A 24,422-nucleotide genomic window follows, 5' to 3' on the forward strand; every position below is an offset into this window, starting at 1 on the left:
ACGTACTATTAATTGGATCCGTTACTATTTAGCATAACGGGTGTACTGTTCACTGGAGGATAATGGTTACACTGTTTACTGGATCCAATCCGTTAGTGTTATACTTAACGGGTGTACTGTTCATGGGATTGTACAGTAAATTGTGAGAGAGGCAGTGGTATACAATTATAAGGGTAAGGGGTAGATATGTATGGACATGACCGTCAATTAGGCCTTGTTTAGTTCACCCTAAAAAACAAAAACTTTTCAAGATTTCTCGTCACATCGAATCTTGGAACACATGCATGAAACATTAGATATAGACGAAAATAAAAACTAATTACATAGTTTAACTGAAAATCACGAGATGAATCTTTTGAGCCTGGTTAGTCCATAATTCGATAATATTTATCAAATAAAAACGAAAATGCTACAGTACCGAAATCCAAAATCTTTTCGGAACTAAACAAGACCTTAGTATGGTTAGTCAATCATCCATAAGAATTTTTGTAATCATAATCATAATAATATTAAAAAGTGTCACATTAGGTGTGGATCATAGTTTATTTTTTTTATAACCGGCAACTTTATTAACAGCAGCATGAAACTACTAAAGAGGGTTAGACCCTCCAAAGATACAGGGTTCAAAGCCTCTAAAAAAAAGTTTCAAAAATTTCGTTCTAATCCACTTCACACTTAGAGATTGAAGTGAATAAACATATATTCAAATAGAGTCTTAATAAAAAAAGTTAGTAAACCCGCTCGTGAAAAAGAAGTGTGAGAGATTAGTCTCATTTCTGAAATAGCTGGGCTTCCCGCTTCCGTGACGTAAAGAAGCACCGAACAAGCAAAAGAGAAAAATAGATATGCTGTGCGCGCACAGCACATTTCCTTTTTTCTGAAAAAGAAAGGAGATAAAAGGAGGCACAATAAATGGCGTCAAAGCCACGGGCCTTCGCGAAGGTCTTCCTCCCCGCGCTCCCGCCGCCGCCCCTCCTTACTGCCCCCGTCTTCTCGCGGTAGGTGGGTCGTCGGTCCCTCGCCTCCCATCCACCTCCTCTTCCCGCAGCGGATCTGCTAACCGAATCCATCCGTCCAACGCAGCCGGCCGACGACTCGGGGTGCCGGCGCGGCGGCGATGTCGGCGGCGGCGCCAGCGCCAGCGCAGGCTCCAAGGAAGTGGGAGGGACTAGTGGACGAGGCGCTCGAGAGGGAGGTGCTGGGAGCGTGCCTGGACCAGGCCCCCGAGCGCCGCCGCATCCGCGAGGCTTTCAAGAACGTGCAGCTCAGCATCGACCATTGCCTCTTCAAGGTCAACCGCTCCCCCCTGTTTTGCCTATCTGCTTAGAATCCAGATGAAGATGCCATTTTTGTCTGGTGTTCCAGAAATGTTGTTCATTCTTCTTTTTATCGGTTCTTCATACTTACTAGTGACGTGCGAGAATAGGATTGTTTAGGCAAGATAATACAAGTACTGTTTTTATGCGCTTGAGCTCTGTCGGTCATTCAACGATATTTTTATGTCAAACAAATCAGGGAAGTCATGACTTTTCAAACAGACTCAATGGTCTTGTTCGCTTGAGCTTATCCGCTGAATCTACCGGTCATTCAAGAGTGTTTCTCTCAACAAATCAGCAAATGATACTTTCAGACATGGCTAGTTCAGCGAATAGAGTAACAAGCTGCAATAGGAACCTGTGTTTGGAATAAAAGGTTTCGTTTTTATGAATCAAAAACTTCTGGCCTTTCATCTAAAAGATGTCTGGGCAAAGCATGTGTTACCAATTGGTTGGAGGTGTGGGTATGAGTACTACTGTACATTATTATTTTTTGGCTCTTAAATCTCCAGTGCAATGGTTTTGTAGAATATAAATAAACTCTCCAATAATACCTTTTTTCACTCATCTCGCTTCAAATGATGGCATAGAAAACACGCTTTATGATTTCTCATGCTATGGATGATCTCTCTCACTTGCATTCGGATTATGATGCAGGGACAATATAGTGGCATCGGAACAAAGGAGGTACTATATCTTAAATTCTATGATTTCTTCATGATAATTAGATCCCTCAACTTCTACTACAACGCATAAATTTATTTCATGCATTTCTATACAAGGTTATTTATGCCAAAGAGTTGATCCCTTGTTTTCTTTCTAATGAGTGCACAGCACACTGTATGTTGGAGAAATATTTTATTGTTTTACTCTATGTAAGTTAGGTGTATTTATTTAATTGAATTGAGTGAATGCCCACCGTTTTGAAATATTGGATAGTTGCAGTGTTTGTTTTTTTAAAAAATTATTGCAGGGCACTGTAATGTTGAAATTCATATGGCGTGTCCAATAGTACATTAGTTTCTCCTTTGCTTTGGTAGGTGTTTTTCTGTGAGTGATGAACCTTCAGGAGTTGGCTATTTTATAGATCATTTTTTCCTTGTCTGGAAGATATTTTAAGACGGTAATATGCTATGCAAAAATGTAAGTTTGCTCAATGGTATTGCTGACTCTGAAAGCATAATGAAACACCATTTAATTCTTCTCTGTTTAGAATTTTATGCCAGCTTGTTGATTAATCCTCTACCTTCGGAATCTTTCTCTTCTACAGTCATATGAGCGTAACTCTAGGGGGGTGGAGATTTTCTCAAAATGCTGGTTTCCAGAGAATCATCGCATGAGAGCAATTGTTTGTCTTTGCCATGGTTACGGAGACACATGTACCTTTTTCCTTGATGGTTAGCTTTTCCTCTTTGATGCTACTTATCCTAAGGTTTGTCTGATATAGTAATATGTTTCTGCTTTTGCATATTTTTAATGATTGTTTTTATTTTAGGAGTTGCTAGGAAGATTGCTTCAGCTGGATATGGAGTATTTGCACTGGACTACCCTGGCTTCGGTCTTTCAGAAGGACTTCATGGATATATTCCAAGTTTTGATACTCTTGTTGACGATGTAGCTGAACACTTTTCTAAGGTCAAAGGTATTCTGCCATTACATTCTTGCTGGTTTCTCATGCTATCTCTTTTATGTACATGATTTTGAAATACGTTTAGTCCTTTTGCGAAAAGTTTCCTAACTTAAAGATTATCATTTGTGTATAATACTCCTGTTTTTTTGGGTAGGAAATCCTGAATATAGAGGCCTCCCGAGTTTTCTGTTTGGTCAATCTATGGGTGGAGCAGTTGCATTGAAGGTTCACTTCAAGCAACCAAATGAATGGAATGGTGCAATACTGGTTGCACCCATGTGCAAGGTAGTTTTATCTTTGTGGAATGTTGTATATACTAGTTAATGCCTTCCCATTTATTCACAAACTCATTTCAATAGATAGCAGACGATGTGGTTCCACCATGGCCCATTCAGCAAGTTCTAATTTTTATGGCCAAACTTCTGCCAAAAGAAAAGCTTGTTCCTCAAAAGGATTTAGCTGAGTTGGCATTCAAGGAGAAGAAGAAACAAGAGCAGGTCACTATCTTTCACACTGGATTCTCTCAAACTAAAATGCGATTATCTCATTTAGTTAATATTTTATTATTTTTGCGTTGTACATTCTTTGACACAATTGTTCAAGGTATATATATTTGTAAAATAATGTGAAAAAAAAAACAATATGGTCTGTTTAATATGCTTCATGCTCCAGGTGAAATTAGTATGCATTTGTATCTTCTCCGGTGATAATTAGAATAAATAGTTTTGGCATAGGTGAATTTTATGGTTTTACTGCTGCTTGTAGTTTTATCTTCCCTTATAACCCTAGAGTATGCACGAAGATGTATTTGAAAAGCAGGCCCTGTTAGTTCCTTTTCTTTTGATTGTGGGCTTGAAATACTATTTCATTGTGATTAGAATGTACTTATTAGTTCACTATCCAATGCAGTGTTCTTTCAATGTGATTGCCTACAAGGATAAACCACGTTTGCGAACAGCTCTGGAGATGCTGAAAACGACACAAGAGATAGAAAGGCGTCTGGAAGAGGTATGTGTCTCTCCACTTTTGTTATCTCCAGTGGTCTATTTTTAGGTATAAGATTATAGAATCCTGGATGGTCTATTTTTGTATTCTGCAGCTGTCATTACTTTGATGATTGGATCCTGCTTCATGTTGCACAGGTTTCTTTGCCCTTGATCATTTTGCACGGTGAGGCTGATTTGGTTACTGACCCAGCGGTTAGTAAGGCTCTGTATGAGAAAGCTAAGAACCAAGACAAGAAGCTGTGCCTCTACGAAGGTGCATATCACGCTATCTTGGAAGGTGAACCGGACGAGACAATATTCCAGGTTCTTGATGATATCATATCTTGGCTCGATCAGCATTCCACAAGAGAAGAAGGTATGTCGTCGTGAATCGGACAGCGCTGTTCACCAGGATTAGGTGAATTCATTTGGCATTGCTGTATCCCTTCCGGTTAGGGATCCCAGATTCAACGGTTGAGAAATCCATTTTTTGACCCTGTAAAATTCTTAGTTCTGATTATTTATGTGCCTGTCAAGTATCTGAACGATGCACATGTATATATGTATATATATATATATATATATATATATATATATATATATATATATATATATATATATATAATATAACTGATCAATTTCTATTTATTTACCACGAATTATTTGGGAAAACCTCAGTTACAAAACACCCTTTATTTTTTATATATTTTCCAATACATTCCGGTAGATGCGGAGTTTTGTGGTATAGTAGTGAACATGCACGTGCGACACATGTCTGGTAAGACAGGCAACATCATATTATTGTAAAGGGAAAACTGGTATTGTAGAATGTATCACAAAATTTAGAACTCAAATATAAAGTGTGATGGCAAATCAAGCATAATTACATGGCAGAAATCTACAAGAGTTACCAGATCAAAATCATCTCAATGATGCAGTGGCTTTTTTCTCTGATGTCTAGAGGTTTTAGTTCATGATGTGCCAATTGCAGCTCTTTATATGACACACACATGCTCTCTATGGGCCTGTGCCTGTTTAGTTCCCTTCTCTTCCCAACCACTTCTCTTCCCAACCAGGCTAGCTCTAAAGAGCCAGGCTGCCTTTGGCCTGGCTGGATACATGCACGAAGCCTAGTTTGGTTGCATGCATATGTGGAGTCAGAGGCAGTCTGGCTGGATACATGCACGAAGCCTAGTTTGGTTGCATGCATATGTGGAGTCAGGCTCTGATTAGATGATGTTTTGTTGTATGTACGAAGGTAAGTTGTATGAGATAAAAATATTATAAGATTATGATTATAATTTTTATTTTTGTACGAATACACTCTTAGACAAGTCTCAATGGCCCGTTTCAATGCACTGTTTCCAAAACAAATCTGCTGATAGAGCATCAATGAAACGAACAATGAAACAACCTCCACAATGCATGAGTTTCACCTTGATGTTTCCTAGGTTGGGCAAAGCATTTAATTACTGCAAAATGATTGGATCACATGCAAGATGGTGAAACAATTTAGTCCTCAGTGGGGATTTCATCCTGTTTCATCGCGTGGGAAACAACGCCTGCGGAGTTTCACTATGGTGAAATGTGAAACTACTTTCTTCTCTCTCCTCTTCGTTTCATGCAAAAAGTGCAGTTTTGCTGACATGGTGCTCTATTAAATGTGCATGACATCCTGGTGAAACCCCCACTGAGAGTGGCCTTATAGGTCTTATTTTATCTAATTATATCTTAATCAACTTTAAAGTACACTGATATCACTTGATATTTACTAATCATGCACTAATACACCGTTAGCCACGTAAACAGCTGCATCTGCCCAGCCTAGCCAGGAACGGCCGATTCGGGCGTTCCTCCTCAGCCTGGCTGAGGGCTCCTTTTTGCATGTCTAGAGTGTGGCCCAAAGCTGCATACAGGCAACTCCAAAGCTGCATACAGGCAACAAAACACGACCACGCTGCATCAAGAGATGCATGTATGGTCTCATGCCGGCAACCAAACAGCCCTGTAGCCACTACTGTAGGCATACAACTCCCTCTTATTGAAAATCCCATTTTCAACTCTGGGTAAGGATCGAGCGGATGAGCGTGGGCGGATGATGGCTTCCTTGGCTCCTGTAGCCACTACTGTAGCTCTTGCCTTCCCCAATTCGATTCCCACGCATCGTCCAATCGTCCATCCTGAATCATCCCCTAGTCTTATCCACACCAGCCATCGATTGCTACTCACCTGATCTACCGATCGATCTGCTCTGCTCTATCTGAGATTGTATCCTGCTCAAGTTTTGATTGAAAAATAGGTGATCTACCGGTTCATCCCCTTCTTCCTCCCCACCGATTCCTCCATTGATTCTTTCAGCATCTTGTCCGCACCCATCCTCATATCGTCACTTGCTATCTGCTTCTTGCATATCCATCCGCAGTCAACTGCATATCATCGCTCTCATTGGTCTCACCTTGCATCGATGATCTGGAAGAAATTCTCCAACTTCCTCCCACATCTAGACTGCAACTAGCTTGTGCAATCTGCCATCTTTCGCTCATGCCAGATCGAACAAAGTCTGTAGCAACGAGAGGATACATACCTCTGACTGATGCAGACCTCGCAAGAGGAGTGACGAAGTCTAGAGCGACTCTGCAGGTGCTCATGAGGCGGTTTGCTTTTGGCCTTCGGCTCCATCATGTGCTTGCCTTGCTACAAGGCACTTTGGAATCTTGGCGTGGGATCTTGGTGTGGGATCCTGGCTAGGGATCTTGCTATGCATCAGTTTGCAGCAAGCTCCAGCTCGCTGCACGCAATAGGAGGGAGTGGTGTTCGGCGCCACGGGTGCCATGAGTGTGTTTGGGTGGAACTGTCAAGGCATGGGAGGTAGCCTTGGCAGCCCTAAAATGCTCCACCTTCAGAGGTTGATCTACTCTAGCAAAGCGCAGGTAATTGTCATCTCAGAAACAAGAAACTACAAACTTAGTAAAACTGATCTGATTAATAGATTTAATGTTAACAATGCTCATGTAGTTCCAGCTAATGGTCTTTTGGGTGGTATGTGGCTCCTATTCAACTATGATGTTGATGTAGAAGTCCTAGAGTCTAGTCCTAATTTCCTTTTCTGTATGTGTGACCACAAGCTTCTTCATAAGAAATTTTGCCTAGTGTGTGTGTATGGAGACCCCATCATCAAAGAACTGAACTAATTTGGAGGCAGATTCGAAATGTTGTTGTAATATATCAAAATATGCCTATCATTTGCACGGGGGATCTTAATAATATCATGGATGTTAAGGAAAAGTTAGGTCCTAGACCTGCTAATGAGCGTGTTATCTCTCACTTTTGTTGCTTAGTTAAAGCTTATGGTTTCTTTGATCTTGGTTATAACGGACCTACTTCCACTTGGACTAACAAGAGATTTAGTAGTATGCCTACATATGAAAGACCGACAGGTTTCTTGCTAATGCTGGTTGGTGTTTATCTTTTCCCAATACTATGGTTTGCTCAAGAGTGATCATGCTCCAGTTCTTGTCATTCTGGATGCTAAGCCCAGGAAGAAACCTAAATACTTTAAATTTGAGAACTGGTGGCTTTTGGAGAAGGACTACAATGCTACAGCCAAGCAAAGCTAGTTGAAATCCTCCAATCGTCCCTTCCATTTGTAAACTCATTACCTGGCTCAAGACCTCACTATGTGGCGCAAGACCAAACCAAAAACCTCAAACCAACTCCAGGAAATCGAGAACTAGATCCAGAACCTCTACATGCTTCCCCCTAACCCACATAACATTACCATTCAAAAAGAGCTTGAATACTAGCACCAGATTACCCTTACCAAAGAAGATGCCTACCACAAACAGAGATAAAAAGAACTGGTTTGTTAAGGGGGACAAAAAATACCAGCTTCTTTCACCAAGCTATAATCAAGAGAGCCAAGAGAAACACTATTACTCACCTCCAGAACCCCGATGGGTCCTTCTCCACCACTCAGGAACAATTAGCCAAAACTGCAAATGATTATTTCACAAGTATTTTCAGGTTGAGCTCTCAGCATGCTGGACAGGGCACAATTCAGGAATGGAGAGTCAAAATGAAGTTATTCCAAAAGGCATAGTTGAAGATGCTTACACAGCCTCTGTTCTAGACCTACAAGAACTGCACAACATTGTCAAAAGCATGAGAAACAATGCAGCTCTAGGATCAGATGGACTTAATGCAGCTTTTTACAAATCAACATAGGAGTGGGTAGTTAAGGATGTTCATCAGTTAGTTACAGATTTTTATCAGACTGCCACTATGCCTCCTGAGATAAATTCTAGTTATATTGCTTTAATTCCTAAAATAACAGCTCCCATTACTCCCAAGGATTTCAGGCCTATAAGTATTTGGAATGTCATATATAAGATCATTTCCAAATCACTAGCTTAAAGGATTAAAAATCACCTTCCTCACATTATACATCCCTCTCAAGCTGCTTTTGTTCAGGGTAGACATATTGCATCAAATATCATTATAGCCCAGAAAATAATACATAGTTTTAACCTTAAGAGTTGGAAACAAAAAGCTTTCTTTCTTAAACTTGGTCTTGCAAAAGCTTTTGATAGAATAGAATGGAATTTTATTGCCTATGCTCTCAGAAGGCAGGGCTTCAATGACCATTTTATTGCCATGATCCATAACTGCATTTCGACCACTAACCTTTCAGTTATCATCAATGGTGACTCAACACCAGTCCTTTATCCGCACTGAGGAATCAGACAAGGATGTCCTTTGTCTCCTTACTTGTTCACAATTGCTGTAAATGAGCTTGCAATTTGTCTACAGAATCACTAGATTGAGCATAGCATTACATGTAGGACCTAGCTGTCACAAAAATCATGCTTTACCTTTTGCATATGATCTCATAATATGTGGGCAGGTGACAAGAGAGGAAGGTGATAGGTCCTACGGGGAATGCTACCTAGGCGTTTTCCACAAGAGGTACCTATGGTGGGTACATGTAACTAGAAGAGGTCCCGGGGTAGAGTTTCTTTGTGGGCACAAAGCCTCGGCATGGGAGGTGCTGTTTAGCACGGGGCGCGGGATGTCCCGTCGAGCGGGGCATCGATTGGCCCCTCATGAAGAAGTCTTGTTCGGTCACCTTAAGGACTGGTATGTTCTGTGAACAAGGTCTTAGGAAGCCTTGCACCCCACTCGCTTTCATGGGAGGGAGACAGATGTACGACCAGCTAGGGCATTGCCACTACTACTAAGTAGTTAGCAGATAGTGTAGGGAGGTACGGGCATGAGGATCCACACCCTCCTAAGATAGTGTAGTGACCTTTGAGGCCCGGTACTATGCCTCACAATCTCAGCATGCCGGTGGTACTCTTCCCTAGGTTGGTGTTGGTTTCTGGCAATGGCCGTTGAGGCAAGGCACGAGTGGGAGTCATCCTTGCCGCCTAGAGAGTGAGAGTATGGTGAGATATGTGTGATGGGATGGTAGAATGTGTGGATAAGATGGAATAAGACTTGATGAATTATTATATTTATTCAAATATTGTTGAACTTGCATAGGAAGACTATAGGCATATATTGGCCTTTTGATCTACCCTTGCATTTCCACTTACCACAAAGCAACGCAAAAGCACAGGGTGGGAGCCATGGCCAGTAGAAGTTGTACTGATACTTTGGATAACAGGTTATGAATCTGAGTATGATTCCAAAGGAGTTGAGAAGGATTGGGTGGTCTCATTCGTGCGCTTAAGTTTGGTTCGAAAATAAAGGCTACGCCTGGCAAACTACGCCAACTCTAATGATTGCCCGTGAAGGAGGAGCCTTCACCGCTGATGCGCTACTTCGACTCTAATGAAGATCTGCGTGTGTTTTCATTAGAAAAATGATGTAAATAGGTGTGTGTTGATCAAGTGTTGTAAATGTATTGTAATATTGTATTTCACGACGTATGACTATGATATCAGCTATTATATTATAATGTGACCGGGAGGCAATTTCAATGACTCTTTGATTTTTTTTTAATAATATCATTAGTAGACTTGGCCTGATTGAACTCCCGCTTAAAGGTAGAAGCTATACTTGGAGCAATATGCAAGACACTCCCTTACTTGAGCAAATAGATTGGTTTTTCACTTCAGTTGCTTGGACCAACCAGTTCCCCTTTTCTTTGGTGCTCCCCCTGGCAAGAACCACCTCTGACCATCTCCCTTGCAAGGTCCAGATTGGCACAAACATCCCCAAAGCTAATATCTTCAGGTCTGAAAACTTTTGGTTCAATCATCCAGGATGCATTGAACAGATTTCCAATGCTTGGATCATTCCAACAAGTTGTTCAAATAGTGCTCAAGTTATTAGCGCTAAGTTTAAGCTTCTCAGAAGAATCCTAAAGCTCTGGGCCAAAAAATTCTCTAACCTGGCTAAGCTGATTGAAAACTGCAACCTCACCATTGCTTTCTTTGATAGACTGGAAGAGATCAGGCGGCTTTCCAATGCAGAATTGGTTTTCAGAAAGATGATCAAAACCCATTATTGTAACCTTCTTGCTATGCAGAATACTTATTGGAAGCAAAGGTACACTCAGAGATTAGTCCAGTTTGGGGATGAAAATACAAAATTTTTTCATGCAATGGCTTCTGAAAGATTCAGAAGGAATATTATTTGTCAGGTCAGCGATGAGAGTGGAAGAACTGTTACTGATCATACTGAAAAAAGTTCCCTTTTCTATCAGGAATACAGGAGAAGATTGGGTTCCTCTGTAGGAATCTCCATGCAGTTTAATCTTCAATAGATTGTTCAGCCCTCCAGTGATCTTGGCTCTTTATGTCTTCCTTTCAGCAAGGAGGAGATCAATGATATCATCCTCGATCTCCCAAATGATAAGGCCCCGGGTCCTGATGGGTTCAACAGCTTGTTCTTTAAGAAAGCTTGGCACATTATCAGAGAAGATGTATATAGGCTATGTACAGATTTCTATCATCACAGGGATGACCTCAAGAGCATAAACTATTCATATATTACCCTTGTCCCAAAAAAGGATAACCCTGAAACTGTGATGACTTTAGGCCAATTTCCCTCCTGAACTCCTCTCTCAAGATTATCACCAAGATACTTGCTAATAGACTACAGAAGAAAGCTCTGAAGGTTGTCCATAGTAATCAGTATGGTTTTGTCAAAGGGAGAACCATCCAAGACTGTATTGGCTGGGCCTTTGAATACTTACATCAGTGCCATCACTCTAGAAGGGAAATTGTCATCCTAAAGCTTGATTTTGAGAAAGCCTTTGATCTGGTGGAACACAAAATTGTTGTGGAAATGCTAAGGGCTAAAGGCTTTCCTAGTAGATGGATCATTTGGATCAAGGATATCCTCTCTACTGCTACCTCTTCTGTCTTGCTTAATGGAGTTGCTGGCAAGGAGTTCAAATGCAAACGAGGGGTCAGGCAGGGTGATCCTCTTTCACCTCTGCTGTTTGCTATTGCGGCCGATCTCCTTCGGTCTGTTATTAATCATGAGATGTCGCTTGGCAATCTGCTCCCTCCTTTTCCTCAAGATTCAGATGTGCCTTTCCCTGTTGTCTAATATGCTGACGATACCATCATAATCATGCAAGGTTGTGAGCAGCAATTGCTACATTTAAAAGGGATTCTACAGCAGGTCACCCTGTCTAGTGGTCTAAAGGTCAACTTCCACAAATCTTGCCTTCTTCCTATCAATATGGACTCAGACAAAGCAACTCTCCTTGCCAACTCTTTTGGCTGTGTCGTTGGAGCCTACCCTTTCACGTACCTTGGGCTCCCAATGGGACTTACTAAGCCTCAAGTGAAAGATTATGCCCCCCTCATCTGCAGAATTGAAAGAAGACTCTCTGCTAGTTCACAATTCCTGTCTTATGCTGGCCGGTTGCAGCTAGTTAATTCTGTCATTTCCTCGTTGCCTACTTACTACATGTGTTCTCTGAAACTTCCAGTCACTATCATTGAGATCATTGACAAGCATAGGAAGAATTGTCTCTGGAGGGGCAGTGAATTCAAAAGGAAGGGATATAACCTTGCTGCTTGGGATCTGGTGCAAAGACCAAAGAGCAAAGGTGGACTGGGGGTAATGAACCTAAGCTTGCAGAATAATGCCCTATTGATAAAACATCTAGATAAATTCTACAGAAAAGATGAAATTCAATGGGTCAAGCTTATCTGGAAAAAATATTATGTAGATAGTGTTCCTCATCTTGCTAGAGAAAAATGCTCATTTTGGTGGAGGGACATCTTGAGACTTAATGTGCAGTTTAGAGGAGTGGCTTCTTGTTCTCCAGGAAGGGGAGATACAATTAGCTTCTAGGAAGATATTATTAATGGGCAGATGGGTGCTGAGGTATTCCCAAATCTATATGCTTATGCCAATAACCCCAAAGTCTCTCTCTGGAAATTGAGAAATTCAGGAGATCTATTGCATAATTTCAGAATCCCAATGTCTAGACAAGCATATAATGAGTTTCTGCTTTTACAAAATGCTGTTTCTGGCCTGCCTCCAGTTTCACCTCATGTCAGAGATGTTTGGCACTTCATTTGGGGAACTCAAAGCTACTCTTCTCATAGATTCTATCAGCATCACTTCTCCTCATTGCAGCCTCAAAGATCAGTAGTTTGGATTTGGAAATCAAAATGCCTTCCTAAGATAAAATTTTTTGGATGGTTGCTGCTGAATGACAGACTTAATACTAGGAATATGCTGAGACGGAGAAATAAGTTCTTAGAGGAAGGATACAACTGTGTCCTTTGTCAAAACCATGTGGAAGAAACCTTAGAGCACCTGTTTTTTGACTGTCCTGCTGCCACTGCCAGATGGTTTGCAATTGGGATTGCCTGGGATGATGCTCCCAGTCTGCATGAAAGAATTTATAGGGCAAAGGATGTTTTTCAAGGACCACTCTTCATGGAAGTTTTCTTAATTGCTGCATGGTGTCTTTGGAATGAAAGGAATGGAGTTATCTTCAATAAAAAAGTTCCAAGTCTAGGATCTTGGAAGGATGCTTTCAAGGAAGAAACCAAACTGCTCCTATACAGAATCAAGTCGAGTCTCCATCCTACGATCCTCAGTTGGCTCAGTGCTCTGTAGTTTCTTAGTTTCTTAGTTGTCCTTTTTGCTTTTAGTTGGCTACAGTAGAAGAGTCTTAGAGTAGTTGCTTCCCTTCCCCTAGTCTTTGTTGCTAACCGCTGGTTGGTCTTCCCTCTTGTAAGTATTCTCTGAACTACTCTGTTCAATATATGTTGCCGGGGGGCTTTGCCCCACGGTTTTTGCTCAAAAAAAAAATTTACTGGGTTGTCATATTATAAAATCGAGGCCGTGACAATTGGTACCAAAGCAGAACTGATAGAAAAGCTTACACAGTCGTCCGAACAAGAAAAGAAAGAACTTCAAGAAGATAATCGAACACTTCGTGAGGAAAACCGAATGATTACCAATCGTGTTAGCCAAATGGAAGAAGAATGTGCAGAATTAAAGCATAACATTAGTGCTAGTTTAGCTCATGAATAAAGAGTGATCATCTGTAAGCATCTACACCTAGAAAGATGATTTATACCTGATCTCTTTATACGATTTTATTTGTTTGTTGCTGATGTGAAATTTGCATACTGCAGGGAGCAAGATGAAGAGCAGTATTAGCAGCAAGACCTGACAATTGTTCATGAGAAGGCAATTTTTTGATCGATCATGAGAAGGCATTTGATGGGTGGCTTTCAAGCATAGCTTAGTGCTACCTTGTTATTTGTGGTCTTAAGTCAGCTACTATTTGTTTCATGTTTTGGGTTGTATTTTCCCCCTTGGTCACATATGAACCATCGTACCATTTGTGAAGTTGAAATTGTGAATGTTGCAAATTAATTCATTTATAAATTGCCTACTGTGTAAGCATGCCATTGTTTATGTCGCATACTGGTTGCTGATGCAATAGAAGTGTCATTCCAATATAAAATTATTAGTGATAAACATGTGGTTGTTATGCTATAAAGTGGTCACTAATATCCTCCATAGTACCTTGTAGAAACAACTAGTGACCACAAATGTAGTTGTTAATGCATTATGCTAGATGGCACTATGATATTAACGATGAAAAAATGTGGTTGTTACTATAAACGTGGTTGTTAATGCTATAGTATCAATTATCAACGACCACATATTATCCTGTTGGCGAAAAATTAACAACGGTAAATTATGTGTGGTCGTTAATTGTATTAACGATGGAGCCTTTAACGACCACAGATGACCACATTTTTGTGGCTGTTAAAACTTTCAGTGACCACATATTGACTTTTAACGACCATATATCCCATTGTTAATACCACTTTTTCTTGGAGTGTGCCCTCGACCTAGGAGTGCCGATGCCACTACGCCCTGAACCCTAGTGTGTGGTCCTTCATCAGTTGCAGTCCTGAAGGAGGTATCGAGTGGGGGAGAAAAGAAATCATTGAAGGGGTATGCTCTTTACCGGTGGTAGGCGGGTAATATTGAGAAGTTTGATTTCACAGTCATAGAAGCAGGGTGCTGGGTGCTGTGCGTACTAGAGGAAAGACAACTTTCTCTGCAGAAGCAGCTACAGGTTACCCCTTTAGTTAGTATTTAGCTTTTTGGTAGGAAAAGCAGTTCTCAAAATCCAAACCAAACAGTATCAAAATACCCCGAGGTGCTTATGTGATGACATGCGTGGCACATGGAAGGGGCTGATGATTGGCTCCAAGTTGCAATGGAGCATTGACCATAAAGGTCTTTGACATGATGTAGCCTCAATATTTTTTATGTCCATATAACTTTAGTGGGAAGTATGCAAACTTTGTAGGTTAATTTCTGGTATTTGCAATTTATCATAGGCGATTTAGGTTTGAACAGTTTATGAAAAAGATAATACGGATCTGAAATTAACAATAATGTAGAGGAACCAGAATGCGCTGCTGCTGAATAAAGCAACATGGTATGCACGATCCATTGTGTAAGCACAATGCAACGATCGGATGCAGGCCACAGTAAATGCCATTATGTATTTGTTTTTTAAATTTCAAAGAGACAGAGATGCAGATAAAGGGAAGAGATATACACAGCCAAGATATTGATATGGATGCCTAAAAAAACAGATATTGATATAGATGTAGAGATAATATAAGAGATGCTCTAAGACAAGAGGATATAGGTGGAACTATAGAATAGATATTAGTATAAATGTGGAGATAATATAAGAGAAGATATTTTAATACTATTATAAAAAGAGGCAGAGATAGATACCGGAAGAGAATTGATGTGTTTCGTTCTGGTACTCTCTCTGTGTATATGTACGCCCTTAAACATCTCAAACCATAGTTGTGTGAGGCCAATCAGCTTATGATCCAGTATGAAAATAAGGGGCAGCTGGTACGGCGCCTTGATGCTTATATTTTTCCTCTTCGCATTCCACGCGCAATGTAAGTGCATCATTATCAACTACTCTTTGTGCTTGAATTTGTTCTAAATATCCGTATATGTCCTCATGAACTCACAATCAAACCAGGCCATCCTCATCAGCAGCAGCTCAACGTTGAAAGTACAAAGAGCCGGGCATATAGCCTCACCGACACAACACTAGATGAGAGCAAAAGGGGACCCAAAATTTGTAAAATCTTTCACTGCCCACAAGGTTATTGCTATTGCTGCATGGATCAGAGTCCGAAACCAAAGTGTTATGACACATTGGATGAGTGTAGAGCTGCTTGTCGCCCGTTCTTGTCCCAAAAACACTCGCATGATTTATACAATCCTTAGTTTGCTCTAGTCTTTAAAACCGATCAGTACCAATCTACATATTGTATTGGAGATTACTGATATTATTAATAAGAGAGAGTTCTATGCCAGTTTTATTTTTGTTTGCACCTTTTTTCATCTATGTTATGTTTGTTGTCCTCTTTTGATCGATCCTTCAGTGTCACCCTACGTTTTTCTACTGTCAAAGAAACCCCCTCGCTCCCACGTTGCTCCCTAGAAGTAGCTTGGGCGGAACCCCACACCCCTACCGAAACACCACTGCCAGCCTCACCACCACTCAAGCGTGCTACCCGGGGATCATATCACCGCAAGGACGGCGGTGGTGGGGCCCTTTCCCCATTCCCCTTCTATTCCCCTAGGTTTCCCTCTCCTCTCCTTAGCATCAGACGGGCGACAGCTAGAACTCCAGGGCTGTAGGTCATACTCCCTCACCTGGATCTGGCAGCCCAGGGCTGGATCTATGAGTGCGACGGCAGGGTATGACTATGCAGGTGTTGGGAGATGTACAACGCGATGGCGGCGGCGGCTTCGAGCCTTGGCTCTTCAGGGTTGGGAAGCTGGTGGGCTAGACGATTGGTGCTTCTTCTGATGTGAGTCCTCTTTCTCTCCACCTGCCTTGTATCTTCCTCGACCCAGGCTTTTGTGGCGGAGCTAGTTGGATCTGGTTACTATTGGTTGGATTTGCCGGTTCTAGCAGGGGTGGGCGGCTCCCTGACGCACTTCTCCCGGTGCCTCTCGTGGTTGGCATCCCTAGGGGTGGGGGCTAGGCGGGGCTGCCACTTGTGGTGATTTTTCACCAAGATGCTCATGGATGGTGTCGCGGGTTCATAACCATGGCAAGCATCGGAATATATCGTTCATTGGAGCGAGGTTGGTGTGTGGGTCTCTGGTGGCTCGAACACTCAAAACATGGAGGGTCATAAATTGGTTTATTCAGGTTCAGGCTTCTGAGCACTATGTCTAGCAGCATGATATTCATGTTATGAATGGCCAAACGGGAGATTATAATCGTGGAAATCGAGAGAGGTTGGTTCGGGATCATGCGGTGCTATCCTAGTGTGCTTCGGTCCTTTCTCCCTGAACTGAGTTGGGCCTAATCAGATCCTCTCTCTGAGTTTGGTCTGATCTCCTCTATAGGAGGTCATGCCACCACTTATATTCTGAGGAGGGTATGATGTCGATTCTATTCTAGGCTATAGTCTATATGCCGGACGTACACGTCATTTGCCGTGGCTTTGCTAGAAGTTGCCTTGTCGTGTAGGGGTAGTCGACAGTGCTCCGACCGCCTCGTGGCATCGTTGCCTTCGTTGTATTGTTTGATCGTTAGGAGCTACTAGCTGACGTGCGGCCTCCCTCGGGTGAGCCTTCTCGAGGCTTCCATGGTGTGCAAGAAGCCTCCCCTACTTGGAGGGGCTAATAAGCGGGCTTGAAGCCCTTTGCCCTTCGAGCTTAGGGAGTCCTGATGCCAAGAGAGTGGATGACAGGGCATCATGACCATTGAATGGGCAAGCAGCGCAACATCTTCATACCTGCTAGGCCCTACACACCTAGTAGATACCTAAGCCATCGCTAGGGCAGAGGTTAGGCTCGAGCCACCGTCATTCAGTAGCCTAGGGTCATGGCCAAGCCCCCCTATGCCTCAAGAAGTGACTGCAGGCAGCCTCAGGCTCGTCCTTACTATTCTAGATGGGTATAGCCCCTGAGCTCCTGAGCGATCCATGCGATCGGTCGGGGTCTATTGGTCATCTTCCTATTTTTTCGAGGAATTAACATACCCCTGTGCTAGGCTTTCATCAGAACATCTTGGATTCTGAAGCATGGGCATGATCTTCTTGCTTTAAGGTTAGCAACAAGGGATCTCCACTTGTTTGAATTTGTAGCAATTGTTTTGATGGCTAGATTTTGATGTACACATTAGGCACAAATTTAAACTTGATTTTCATATGAGACTATATATATAGCGTGCCCGTGCGTTGCTATGGGATAGTATAACACCCCGAAATTTCTATTTCGGGTTGTTAATAGAAAATACTAAATAAAATGAATGGTTTTAATATGTGGATAAAATTTGCCAACAATAGTATAGATTTCTATATATTTTTATCAAAGAAAAATGGTGCTTTTCAAATGTTTTGGAATTAATTAAATGGTCTTTTTGTTGATGTGATGTTTGTCTATTACTTGAGCTTATTGTTTTTGTGTGTGCTAAGATTTTAAAAACACGTTTAGATGCCGTCTGATCCTTTCCGAGAATTTTCTAGATTTTTTTCAGGCTTTCTTCTATTTTTCCTAGAACAAAATCTATTTTTTATATGCTCTAAAATTCTTTTTCATGGACCCAAAAACTTTATTTGGATTCATCATCTCTCAATCTATCCCTACAAGTTTAACTTCAATTTTTGGAGTTTTAAAAATAGTTTTTTGGAGATTTAAAATGATTTCAGCTTTTTCTGGGATTATTTTTTGAACCGAATAAAATCCCAAAATTAAGAAATTTCAAAACTTTTTCGAAATTCCAAAACTTTTCCAAACCCTAGATCTATATATATGCCGGCATAGCTGTCGACGCGCTGATTCCAGAAGTACGATCGTTTTCTCGAGACACCATTCGTAGCCCCGTAGATCCATTGCCAAAGTTTTAGATTTCATTCCCGGCGAACTTTTCCGACGAAGGTTCGGCGAGCGTTTCCGGCCATCTCCGGCATCTCCTGCGAAAACCGTCACTGCTGCGAGGTTCGTCTCGTCATCCTCTACACCGGCACGCTATCCTTTTCTCGAATCCGTGCTCGTTCATCGTTTCCCTAACCTTTCTCTCTTTTCCGGTGAGAAGCACCATGGCTAATCTTTCTTCATCTTCTCCGGTCATCCAGCATCGCCTCGGCCTCCCAGTGCCCGGACCCATGTCGCCGCTGATCCACGGCCTTGTCGCGCTCATCTCCCTGCGCCTGGTGTCTCTCCCATCGCACCACCGGGCGGTGGCCTGTGTGCATCGGCAGCCAAGGGCGCGGCCCCTGCTGGCCCCCACCACCGCGGCCCTGCAGGCCAGGCGCGCCGCAGCCGCTGCTAGCTGGTCAGCCGGCCGAGCCCCTCCACTCCCGGCGCGATGCAGCCTCCTTGGACAGAACGTGAACACGTGATGGAGAAAAAGACCAAGGTAGAAGATGACGATAATTACAGTTTTGCCATCAAACTTTAAATCCTTGTTGTTTATTTGTTTTAATTCCGATTCAAGTCGTTCCGGTTGCGTTATCGCCACTCTCTACGCAGTAGTATAAATATTTATCATGTAACTTATTTCTGAATTTATTGATTTAAATGCAATTATTTAATATTTATTTAATAGCTTTCCAATGAAAACTAATCTAGGGTTATAATTTATATTTGTTGTGTCGGGGTCGTACCGATGTAAGCTACGCAATAGCAGCGCTCTTTACCATGTTACGTGTTTATAAATTTAATCATATGAATTTGATTAATGAATAATCAATTCTCTTCTAAAATAAAAGCAACTTAGATTTATAATTTTAACTTTTATAAATAAATAAATACTAGCACGACTCATAGTAGTTTAAATGTTTCTTAATTAAAATTTATTTAGTTAAAGCATGTAATTAATTTGGTTAATATTTATCTAATATCCTGTTCAATAAAAGAAAGTTAGGTTTATATATTGGTCTTTCATAAATTAATTATAATATGATTAATACCAACACTAATGTCTTTTTAATTACAAGCAATTTAGGTATATAAGTTTAGACTTTAATAAACAATGCTAATATGATTAGTGTCAACATTAATACCTTTCTAATATAATTCACTTAGTTCAACCTCGAGCCATCTATGCTTTTGTTTGTTTTTGCCGCATGTTTTATGTTTCCAAACCGTAAATCTTTTAAGTGACATAAATAATGTTAAATGTTTATAACCACAATATGATTAAGGTTTGTAAAGGTTCTTTCTAAATAAAACATAATTTGATTAATGATTGCACATATTTGTTTCTAAATAAGAGTAACATATGGAAATATTAACCTTTTTATAATTACTTGTCAACTTAAATGTGTATTTATTAATTATTAATTTGCCTTGTTTAAATATGATCATATAAAGTTGTTTTAGATAATTTTGATTAGTATTTATTCAATGTCTTTTTGAATTTGAAGTAGTTTAGGTTGATCTCCGATCTTTCATAAATCATATTAATTATATAATATCAACATAAATGCCTTGTTAATTATGACTTGCTCAGCTCAACTTTGAAAATAAATAGTGATTCTAATTAAGTTGTTCTCACTTGTTTTATATTCTCTAAGCTATGAATGCCAAAATAGTTAACTATTTATAAATAGAATATGACTAGAACTATATTTTGTCTTTTATAATTGTAGTTTGTTTAATTTCACTTTATGATATTTCTCTTAAAAGTCTATCACCTCTTTTCATCAAATAAAATAGATCAAGCGAATAGTTGATCTTCTTCGTTGCACTTCGAACCTCGAAAGCCGTGTTCATTTAACGAATAGCTGTTCTCAATCGTTCTTGTGTGGTCACGATCGTAGCAATAAGTCGTGTCGTTTATTGCGCTCTTCTTTTCAAAGCTTTTCTTTTGATTGATGCTTGTTCTTAGTCGTGATTGTTGTTTGTCTTTGTGTTGCTTGGTTGCTACGAGTAGAAGAAGCGTGGTTCGTCAACAGTGAAGATCAGGAGCTGAGGACCGACAGTCGAAACAGAAGATAGATATCAGAGGATAGAAGCCAAAGAATTCTGAGCAGTTATACACTGAGAATAAAGGCAAGTGTAGACACCCTTTGATCATATTGTACCTATAAACTTTAAATACGTTTACTTTCCATTGCATGTGTCTTAATACTGCAAACCATAAGGACATGACTAGCCCTCTACTATATTTCTTATACTCTTGGGTTTATACATGGGTAGTATAGTGAACAGTAGATATGCTTAGCTGCTCTGCTCATCTATTCCATATAATAAATGAAGGTAAATAATCTTGCCTAATGAATAATTCAATGATGATTAATGTTTAAATGATGAACAATGGTCACTTCGGTGATGGAGATGTTGCGGTGCTTGTGAGCATCGTGGTTTGTTGAGGAAAGGGGGAGCGGGTACTGTTGGTTGGCCTGGTTGTCGGACGTACCCGTCTCTGCTCTCCGTAAGGACTTAGTCATGGAGCAGCCCCCTGGGACATACAGTGCAGCTCCAAGCTATATGGTTCTTGCTTGACTAATTAGCAGGACCTCCACTAGTAGGGTGTTACTTTCCGGGTAGGCGTGAGGAAGTAACTTGGGTAATGAATATTAAGTTGTCGGTTGATCGGTATGCCATGGCTATGGGTATCGACTGCCGAGCGCCCCGGCCAAAACTTACGAGTGGCATCCTATTAGTTGGACCCTGTGAAAGGTCTCGTAGTGAAACCCTGTCTGCTCACCTTGGTAGTGTTTTGGGGAGTCGCGACCCCGGGCAAATGGGAATCACGACTTGGAGTGAAAGTGCACACCTCTGCAGAGTGTAAAACTGATATATCAGCCGTGCTCACGGTCACGAGCGGCCTAGACCCTCACATGATGAGCAAATTGGAATCACATGGAACTTGGAGGCGAAACTTGGTTGAGGTTGCTACCTCGTGCTTTGGCGGAATGGCTATTCCGTGTTGGCAGGATTGCTATCCTGTGTTCTTAATTGGGATTGCTATCCCATGACCTTAATGGGGTTGTTACCCCGAGTTACTATCCGAGGTTGCTACCTCGGAGATCTTAATAATGATAATAATAATTATAATGATGAGTAATAATATTGTTAATATACTTTCATCTAATTAAGGGTTGGGATGCTTCACTCATATTCAGTAATAGGTTGTTTTAATAAAAGAATTGTAATAAAAGTGTACCAACTTAAAAGCTCACCTACAGTTAAACAGTGTCAGCTTTTCCTTTGATTAAGCCGTGCATGTCATTATACTTTCCGCCTGTACTTGTTGAGTTCGACATGAACTCACCCTTGCTATTCCCCCCACACTCCAGTGTGTAGTAAAGTGCTGCTCAGAAGAAGAATAGAGATGCTATGGAGTTTTCTAGAAGCTTATCAGAAGTGCTTGGCGTACGGAGCCCCCAGTCAACCGTCCCTGAGAAGAATGGAGCCTAAGAAGTTTAGCTACTGTTTCCGCGTACTCTGATGTTTGTAAGTGTTAATATAAATATGTTTTCCACTATATATAACATTGTTTCTGATATTTCTATTCTTTGTTGTATGTGTGGACTTCCTGGGCACACATATGACGACTCTGGTCTTATTTTAAAAGCCAAGATGTGACAGATAGTTAATATTTTGTACTAAAAATACATAGATCATATGATAGGATAACAATATTGTAAAAACTAAATACCAATATTAAAGTGATATTTAATCCAAAAAATAAAGTTTGTGAATTTAACCTAGTCATGAAGAGAGCGGCATCACAGGCTCATTAACTCTACTCTATAGACCTTTCTACAATGTGGCTAAGATAATGTTTTATATCGGCAGAAAGAAATCTTCGATATCGATTTATTTTGTGCGCCAATAAATCTACAAATAAATTCTACCGCATCTCCGTACCATCCTGTACATAGGTTCAAGTATATATATATATATATATATATGTTAATATTAGTGTTTGTACGTGAGTAATAATGTGCGTCTTGAAGATTACTCACCATATAAATAAGTGTCAACCTTTTAGTCTCTTAAGTTGTGATGATATCACTGAATAAATGAAACAATTAATGTAAGGTTATTGTACCTAGTAAAAGAAGTCTCAATGCATGGTTTATTGACATAGTAGCAATTAATATGTAGTAGAAACTATGCTTTCTAACCCGTGATTTTTATTGTAGTTTCCATACAAAGTGTAACTTAATACAACACACAAAAAAGAAGTAGATCAAGTGTGGCTAGTATCAATATAGCCTCATATGTGTAGTCGGTATGTTTGCATCAAACACTAAGACTTTGTAACGCATGCAAATGTTTCTAGAGAACATATATTAATCATAGCAATCCTTAGTAAAGATAAACAAAACAATAAGGTGCAAGGCATCCTCCATGCATCATATCTTATTCTGCGTTGCTTCTGAATGCACAAGTCCAATTTTGATTCCTTTTTTCCTATGTAGTATTTAATTCATTCAGATAAGAATTTTGATTCCCATCACATTAATGATCATACCCTTTTCTTTTTAGATGCTGTAAGCAGCCGCCATCGGCCATCGCCCATCGTCAAGACAAGTGCTAGCAAGAAGCACAAGGACTCAACGTTCTGGGGCTGCTCATCAGCCTCACCAAGCTCTTCAATCTCACTATGTTCTGCGTGGCCCCAACGCTGGCGGCCATCGACGGTGACGAGGCAGCAACGGCCACAAAGCCTGGCTGTTGACGTTGCGGTGCGTGCTAGTGGCGGCGCCGATGGTGGTGGGGAGAGGGCACGGGCTGAGGGATGGGGAGCGTGAATGACATCCCAGTTTGAGAAGGATCGTGAGCATGTATGATATGCGATAATTTTACATCACGAATTATTTCTTATTTTTTATTTTTTGCACCCTTCCACCTTCACATTTTTTTGCGTTAGGAATCCTTTTTTATTTTTTTGCACCACCCTTCCATCTCCATATTTTTTACATGAGGAATCCTTTTTTTTTACTTTTTTTCACCCTTCCACCTTCACGTTTATATATTCTTTCCCTCTTATATACATGCATCAGGAATCCTTGCTTATTCTTTAATGTTTTGCACCCTTCCACCACTAGTACACAGAGGTTCTAAGCCGGCGGGGGTAAAACATTTGCACAGGCGGTTTTAGTTATAATGCGCCTGTGTAGAAAATTTGTACGGCTAGAATTGAAAACCGCCTGTATAAAAGGCTCAGTACAGGCGGTTATTGTAAGAAAACCGCCTGTGTAAATGAACCATTTACACAGGCGGTTCAGTTATGTGAACCGCCTGTGTTAATGGATTTACACAGGCGGTTCACATAACAAACTGTCTGTGAATTATCTTCCTATAAATACCCGAAGCCCTCTTCTTCCTCCTCGGGCAGATCTGTAGCTCGTAGCCACCTTCCATTGCAGCCCATCTTGAAGGTCTAGATTTTTCAAAATACAAGGGTGGAGGTTTTGATCTTCATTTCTTGGAAGGAGTGGCTAAGTAAGGTTAGTTGATGCCTCTAATGCCTCTTTTTGTGCCCTCTTCCTCAATTTAAGCTACTTTTTGGATCTAGGGTTTCATCATGAGAGGGAGAGAGTAGAATAGCTAGGTATGGTCTATATTTGCTCAAATGAGGTTGCTTAAGATGGTTAGATGATGTCTCTCCTCTCTTCTTTTTTATGTTTACTTCTCTAATTAGTGAATCCAAGACATATATATGTAGTAGTTTCCATGAATGGTGTTTCCATGCTTGGGAAGAGAGAAAGATAGGTTTTCTTTTTAGTTTTTTAAATTATATTGTTTAGGATGTTATTTTTATGTAAATTTGATTTAATTATGCGATAAGCATTTTTCATGTATGAGGTTGCTTAAGATGTTGCCTCTCCTCTCACCATTTCCATGTTTCCTTCTCAAATATTTTTTAGTAATATAAAGATATATATTTAGTTTCAGTCAACAGTGTTTTTGTACCTTGTCAAATTTATTTTAGTGATATAAAGGTATATATTTAGGGTTTTGTCTTTA

The 24,422-nt window shown here is 40.6% G+C and overlaps 1 protein-coding gene and 1 long non-coding RNA gene across 3 annotated transcripts; both read left to right on the forward strand.

The window, feature by feature from the left end:
• On the forward strand, positions 848-4,471 carry LOC8083868 (caffeoylshikimate esterase). 2 transcript variants are annotated; one of them, XM_021451686.1, is made up of 9 exons: positions 848-998; positions 1,084-1,291; positions 1,974-2,003; positions 2,587-2,713; positions 2,812-2,958; positions 3,101-3,231; positions 3,306-3,443; positions 3,856-3,954; positions 4,089-4,471. In XM_021451686.1, the coding sequence occupies exons 1-9, from the start codon at positions 913-915 to the stop codon at positions 4,320-4,322; spliced, it is 1,200 nt and encodes a 399-aa protein (XP_021307361.1). In that variant the 5' UTR covers positions 848-912; the 3' UTR covers positions 4,323-4,471. The 2 variants fall into 2 exon arrangements, with proteins under 2 accessions (XP_021307361.1, XP_021307362.1); XM_021451687.1 differs by lacking the exon at positions 1,974-2,003.
• Positions 5,823-9,916, forward strand: LOC110432991. The gene is made up of 2 exons (XR_002450338.1): positions 5,823-6,862; positions 8,836-9,916. It is a non-coding gene; the product is annotated as an uncharacterized LOC110432991 (long non-coding RNA).

Source organism: Sorghum bicolor, chromosome 1 (assembly GCF_000003195.3).
Source record: "Sorghum bicolor cultivar BTx623 chromosome 1, Sorghum_bicolor_NCBIv3, whole genome shotgun sequence".
Classification (NCBI taxonomy): Eukaryota; Viridiplantae; Streptophyta; class Magnoliopsida; order Poales; family Poaceae; genus Sorghum; species Sorghum bicolor.